Below are 7,069 nucleotides of genomic sequence, written 5' to 3' on the forward strand. Positions count from 1 at the left end.
TCTGTGAGTCTGTGCCTTACTTGATTTCTTCCCACCATGTTCCTCCACCTGGGATCGGACATTTGGTGAATATCATATGTGACTGATGTGGTGTGAAGGCAGGTTTAGTCCATTTAGCCATCTGCCTCCCTGGATGGATGGAAAGCTGTACAGATCACAGTGGCTGTAACAGCAGGACTCTGCTCTCCGTATACTGGATTCTTTCTCACTAATCTGGGGCCAGCTCATGTTCTCAATGACTCCTTAATGCTTGGCAGTGAGGCATGATGGCTCTGGGTCAGGATATCAAAGTACCAGGGAAGTAAGAAAAGCTGTGAAGGTAAATGAGGAGAAGAGGATGTTAGTTCCATGATCACAGAGGATTTTGTGACAAGGACCACCACTCTGCTACAGATATCTTATGTGACCTTAGACAAGTCACATGCATCTTAAACTCTTGGGAGTTAAATGGTTCCTACCACAAGGTTTCTAACAGCATATCAATAGGCAAATGGTATCAATCCATTTGCCAGAACGATCATCTCATGGTATTTCTCTCTTTTCAGGAACTGCGTCTGTTGCAGTCGCTGGCATCTTTGCAGCCTTAAGGATCACAAAGAACAAGCTTTCTGACCATAGGTTTGTTTTCCAGGGAGCTGGAGAGGTAGGAATGTTCTTGAGTTTGTTCCTAAATATGATCTAAATTCAGATTTAGAGAGAGAAAAGTCAACCGTGAAACATCCTGCAAGGTTTGGCTTTATGAAAACAAAGCACAGAAGCAGGTTCCTTGTCACTGAGCAGGAGTGGGCCCCACAGGGAGATCTTGCTGCTGCACAGAAGTTGTCAACAATCTTTCAATGATCTCTTGGCCCATGAGTCCTGGGCAGACTTTGTGGATGCTACAAGGCTGCCCACGTGTCAGTGGGGCTTTAAGTACCTTGAGGGAAGCGCCTTATGAGGCAGGATGCTGCAGGAACATTAAGGAGGCTGGTTTGAATCCTCAAGGTTGGTACTTAGGGTAGACCAGAGCCTCTTTAGCAATAGAGTCAAAAGGACTCAGAATCAAAGAACTGTAAGAACATAACCTCACTTGGAGTCAATCATATTGTCCCCAGGGCAGGAGTCAGGTAGTCTGTATGGCACCTTTCTCAAAGAGAAAGGGGGAAGTCTCTAAAGCATGGACTGTGGACTAAAGACGTTGGACCAGGTCCTGGCTCAGCTCTTGCCCACCTGTGGGACTTTGGGAAGGTCTATTACTCACTGTTTTCCTATCCCACTGTAAAACAAAGACTATTTCCTCTCTTTCTCCACCCCTCCTGACAGACGTGTCTGTGCTGTGGCACAGGGACCCTCCTGCCTTGTTAGTCCCCATCTGGGCAGGAGAGCCAGGCACAGCTTGTAGGACCACTAACACACACAGCATGTCCCAAGCTGCTTCTTCAGGCAGGAATGGGAGAAGAGAACTTCCCTCTTGGCAGTACTTCAGATGGAGCAATCCCACTTTGCTTTGAGTTCCTCTGTACTGGCATCCTCACCGATATTTGTTCAGTGTCTGCCCCTTTTCCTTCCCTGCAGCAGCTGGTTTAAAAGATGGAGACATCCTCTGCCTGTGGAGGTACCACCTCCACTGCTCCAGCCTCATGGGCAGCCTGCTCTGCTGGATGATTCTTTTTTAATTCATGGCAGCACCAACAATAAAACCAACAATAAAATCAACCCCATGCCATGGCACTGTACAACCATGGAGCTGAAAGCTTCCTGGATTTGTGTAGTGCTGGGGGATGACCCAACACATCTCTCATTTAAAATCTTACCCCCAAAAAGATGTTGATACCCCAATGAAGTGTTTGTATACTGTGTTCCAGGCTGCAATGGGCATAGCTCAACTCATCCTCATGGCCATGGAAAAGGAAGGAATTTCACGAGAAGATGCCATAAAAAAAATTTGGATGGTGGACTCCAAGGGACTGATTGTGAAGGTAGATTTTTGTCCAGAGCTGAGCTCCACTCCCCTGTCCCCTCCTGCAAGCTAGAGAGAGGCCAGAGCAGGCAGATACCTTGGACTCATGCTCAGCACCAGAGCAAGGAAGGGCTGCAGTTTTATTGGTGTCAGCAGAGCTGTTCTTGCTTTCAGAGGACTAGGTCTCACAGTGACAACACTCTTCCAGCAGCACTGGCTGCCCTAGAGACAACGCTCTGGGTGGGCCCTCTAAAGTGGTAGGACACACTGCTGGCCATGCTCTCAAGCAGCACTGGAAGTCTTGCATGTCATACAGCATCGTGCCCTGCTTGGTGATCCAGCCTGGCCCAGCTCTACTCTCCACTCCCTGGGTCTTCAGGACCTCTGTTCTTGTCCTTTCTCAGGCTTGAGGAGACTTATGCTATGTGTACAATTTCTCTGCCCTGGCAGCCAGATCCTTCCTCCACACAATCAATGTATTATGGAGAGTGAGAGGAGCAGAGACCAGCCCCACCATGACATTACACCAACAGCTGAATGCCTAACTAGTTGATGCTGAGGACCTGCTCTGAGATACCTGGTTTAGGTAGAAAGCCAGGAGATTAATTTAACTGATGAGTTACTATATGTCTCCACCTTTTGCCAACAGAACAAAGTTTGACTCCTTCTTTTTCCTCACAGGGCAGGAGCCACTTGAACCATGAGAAAGAAATGTTTGCCCAAGACCACCCCAGTGTGAACACGCTGGAAGAAGTTGTGCAGAAAGTGAAGCCTACAGCAATTATAGGTGGAGTTCCCTTAGCACAACCTTTTCACATCAATTCAGTTCCTCAGAGTTTCTGTCTTTCTTCCAAGGCCTCCTTTTGTTCTCCTAGTCAAAATGAAATGAGCTTTTTTTACCCTCATTTTATCAGTTGAGTTCTCCACATCCTTTCCCCTTCGACCGTGGGACACAGGCTTCCTCTCTTTTGGAGCTGAAGGAGCCCTCCCAGACAGAGCTGCAGAGGGAAGTGCTGCAGGAATAAGGATCTGGGGCTCTCAGCAGCAAACATGGCCCAGGCAGGCTGGGCAGGGTGAGGGTGACAACAGGCAGCTCAGGCATGTCTCTAGGAGGAGAAGCGCTGACTCTTTGGGAGGTGAAGTGCCATGGTCAGACTGGCCTAAACACTGATCCCCACTCGGACCAAAGGGGTTTATTTTGAGACAGGCTGTCCTGGTTTTGCTAGGATAGAGTTAATATTCTTCTTAGCAGATTTTAATATCACCATAATATGAAAAAGAAACATTCCCACCTGCATCTCCAGAGATGGAGTCTGTTCCCTCCCACAGTTCATTTACTGATAGAGGCACCCGAGAGGGATCAGCCCAATGCACTGAGGTCAGACAGTCAGAAAGCACCGTCTCACTCTGCTGTTCTTGTTTTAGGTGTCGCAGCCATTGCAGGAGCTTTCACTGAGAAGATTTTGAAGGACATGGCAGCCTTCAATGAGAGGCCCATCGTGTTTGCCCTGAGCAACCCCACAAGTAAAGCGGAGTGCACAGCGGAGCAGTGCTACCGCTTCACCGAGGTACCAGAGCTCAGCATAGGGCATGGTGGGCAGACAAGTGACAGTGGGAATGAGTTGAAACCAAAGAGGTTCAAGTTGATCATAAACAAAAGCTTGCACTGTGTGAGGAGAGTCAGGAGGTGGTGCAGGGGCCCAGACTGCTCATGCAGTGTCTGTCCTTGCAGGTTTTCAAGACCAGGCTGGATAAAGCCCTGAGCACCCAGGTCTGATTTCATAGCTGACCTTGCTGTGAGCAGCAGTTTGGGTCCCTACCAGCCTGGATTTGTAAAGAAAGCACTTGCCTCCTTCACCCACAGCTCTCTGAGGTGTTCCACCCTCCCAGGTTATTTTCCCTTGTGTTTTGCCACCCTAGTTGTTTGTGTAATTTTCACAGCCCAACTCAGGCTCAATGTCACTGAAGAACTATTGTCATGTGGTTTGACTTGGGGTATGTCAACTTTCCCCTTTGTCCCCCTGCCACCTCCCTGCTGCTGGCTAGGGCAATCACACACCCCCCAGACCTTTATCCTACATGAGTCCCTCTTCACACTCCACAGATGGTTGATAGAGAGGAAGAGAGACTCCTCAGCAAGTTCAGAGCACTTGCAGTAGGGCAGTGCGAACACCCATGCAGTGCTCAGTGGCCTTGTCCATGGCCTTGTCCATGGCCCTGTTCCTGGCTCTGGGGATCAGGCCCTCCAGAAGTATTAACTGGAGATGGCTGTGGTGGAGATACCTCTCACTGACTGGCTGGAGATTTGTCCGCTTGGTCACCAGAGTCCCCTGAGCACAGATCATGGCAAGCAGCAGAAATGTAAGATGTCTCTTCTCATTTTGGACCCCTCTTTCTCTCTCTTTGATCAGGGCCGGGGAATATTTGCAAGTGGGAGTCCATTCTCAAAGGTAACGCTGCCCAATGGACAGACCTTCTTCCCTGGCCAAGGAAACAACGCCTACGTCTTCCCAGGAGTGGCACTGGGAGTCATCGCCTGCGGAGTCCGGCACATCTCTGACGATATCTTCCTCATCACAGCAGAGGTTTCCAACTGGCATTTAACTCATGTTTTTAAAAAGACTGTAAGAGGCACATGCACCAACTTCAGGTGTTTACAAGAACCTGGCCTGGGGCAATGCATTGAGAGGAAGTGGCACAGCCTCAGCAAAAAGCCAAAGCCTTTCCCAGTCTCAGGGAAAGCTCAAGCTTCCATTGCACCTACAGAGGTGCAGGAGCCATGACAAGGTTCTCCACATTCTCCACAACCGATGCCCTGACACAGCACTTCCACCATTCTGGCTCCAGTTTTAAGTCTGTCATGAAACATACACACATGAATAGTTTAGCAGTTCCCATTGAGAGCTAGTCCCAGCTCTGCTGCTGCTGAGGTTTCAGTCACATATTGTGTAGTGCCAGTGAGTGCTGAACATCCTTGAGATCATCTCTATAAACTACCTTTCTCTTCTTTTTAGTCTATTGCTGCCCAGGTGACAGAGCAGAATCTTGCAGAAGGAAGACTCTATCCCCCCTTGGACAGCATCAGAGAGGTGTCTCTCAAAATTGCTGTGAAAGTGAGTACTCGTTTATTTCCACTTCCCATGCTAGGGAGGGCAGGAATTGCCTTGGCCTCATTCTTGCTTTGTGTTTTTTTTAATTCAATTTTTTCTACAGCCTAAAGCGATGATTCTCAGATTATTCTTCCAACCAAAATTGCTGCTTTGATTCCAACCATCATTAAAGCCCAAATGTGAAAAATACCTCCTGATTCTGGGTGCCTTACAGCTCCACAAAGCTCTGCTTTATTGCTTGGAGCTGTGAGCACTCAGCACTTCAAAAAAAATCAGGTTTAGGGTCAAATTCAAACATGATGCACATTGCCAAAAGTTTTTAGGTTCCAAATTGCTCTTTTGGAACCTCTCCTCCTGTATTTGATAGGGACCTAAGTATTTAAATGCTATTCCAGATCTGGGCTTGTTGTCTAATTGTGCCCTGTATACATCAAATTATGGTTGGACTAGATGATCATAATGGTCTTTTCCAACCAAAATATTCTATGATTCTATGAAATTTGGAATTCCCGTTTAGAGGACACCCTGAACTGAGAATCCCATTGGCTTGAGAGGAGTTACTGATGGATGCACAGTGTAGCTGAGGAGCTTAAGGGTGTGAGTGTCGGTGGTTAAAGGGCTGCTCTCCTTTAACTGCACACTCCAAACATGTTGCCAGGGCAGGGGTGTGCATTTCTAAGCAGCCAGGAATTGCAGGCAGCTTGCAAGAGATGGAGTGCAGCTGACTCAGGGAATTTCACAAAGATGAAAAAGAAAAAGAAAAAAAAAAGGGCACAATTTTGAGGGAGGAGAGTGGGGAAAAGAAGGAAAATGCAGCCAGGGTCAAATCACAGTTGGTTTCAGCTTCATAATGTGCCAACTTTATTTCATCAGCTCATTTTGCTTGTCTTTTTGCAGATTGTTGACTGGGCCTACAAGCATGGTCTTGCTTCTTGGTACCCCGAGCCAGCAGACAAGGAAGCCTTTGTGAAACGGCTCGTTTACAGCCCTGATTACGATTCGTTTGTTATTGATGATTACAGGTGGCCCCCCGCAGCCATGCAAACACAAGATGTCTAAGTTCTTGTGAGAACTGGTTTCTCATTTTTACCATCAGTTCCCATGGTTCATATCATTGCTGATATAAATGCACCTCCAGGCTTGCAACATGATACAAGTAAATGAATCCAAGTACTTTTTTCACTTTTTGCTGCTTTTTCTCTCTGGGAACATATCAGTAGGGAATGAAACAGAGTCCAAGCTGGGCAGTCAGTACTCCAAGGAGAAAGACAGTGGCTGCAGCTCGTCCCAGTCAAGCAGCACTGCACATTGCTGCTTGTTTAACACATTGCCCAGCTCTCAGCTCAGCTGCCTTGTGAGATGCTACCTGGGCCACCTCAGAAGCATTCCTAGTCCCATTCCTAGTGGGACTGCCCGCAGGAAGCTTGGAGCCCCACTTCTGTGGTGGCAGCTGTTTGTGTGATCATCCCTCATGCACAACAGCCACACTTTGCCCGTGGCTCTCTGGATATGATGGGAAGTGTGTGCATTGCCCTGGGAGAGGTGCACACCTGGGCAGCACTACCCTTTCCCCAGTGTTTGGGGAGCCTCATGCAACCCAAGTTGGTGCATGAGCCACACAGCCTGGCACTGTCCTGTACCCCATCCCCTTGGAAACAAACCCCAAAACTTCCCACAGCTCCATGGGGACAACAGACTCCCTCTCCTCTGCAATCCAGGCTGCTCTCCAAGGGCGCAGGAGCCAAGGGATGCACAGCAGGGAGCTGAGCTGGAGACCAGGGCACCCCTGGACCCACACATGGGTGCTCCATTGCATCTTCTGCTGGGCACTGCTAAGGAAGCACTGCCACCAGCAAAGGTCTTCCTAGGGGTCTCTCTGGGTCACAGAGTCCCAGGGAGGCCTCCCCTAGCCCCGCAAAATTGTCACACCCCACTAAATACTATCCCAGTGGGATGATGGTGTTCCTGATCATAACTGGGAAGGAACAGAGGGGCTTGCTGGCAGGTCCCCCCCTCCCAG

General features: G+C 48.7%; 1 protein-coding gene across 1 annotated transcript; it reads left to right on the forward strand.

Moving 5' to 3' along the window:
- The first annotated feature begins 490 nt into the window (after positions 1-490).
- Positions 491-6,219, forward strand: ME3 (malic enzyme 3). The gene is made up of 7 exons (XM_010162597.1): positions 491-643; positions 1,845-1,958; positions 2,621-2,726; positions 3,365-3,507; positions 4,351-4,524; positions 4,954-5,052; positions 5,947-6,219. Exons 1-7 carry the CDS (start codon positions 491-493, stop codon positions 6,106-6,108), a joined length of 951 nt encoding a protein of 316 aa, XP_010160899.1. The 3' UTR covers positions 6,109-6,219.
- The last annotated feature ends 850 nt before the right edge of the window (positions 6,220-7,069 follow it).

Source organism: Antrostomus carolinensis, unplaced genomic scaffold (genome assembly GCF_000700745.2).
Source record: "Antrostomus carolinensis isolate BGI_N321 unplaced genomic scaffold, ASM70074v2 scaffold7082, whole genome shotgun sequence".
Lineage (NCBI taxonomy): Eukaryota > Metazoa > Chordata > Aves > Caprimulgiformes > Caprimulgidae > Antrostomus > Antrostomus carolinensis.

Bases quoted from the DNA above. Each gene is read 5' to 3' on its own strand.
- ME3 (XM_010162597.1), top strand. From the start codon at position 491: ATGGTATCAATCCATTTGCCAGAACGATCATCTCATGGTATTTCTCTC. The intron at 644-1,844 runs GTAGGAATGTTC...ACTGTGTTCCAG, and splicing joins TTTTCCAGGGAGCTGGAGAG to GCTGCAATGGGCATAGCTCA. The intron at 5,053-5,946 runs GTGAGTACTCGT...GTCTTTTTGCAG, and splicing joins CTCTCAAAATTGCTGTGAAA to ATTGTTGACTGGGCCTACAA.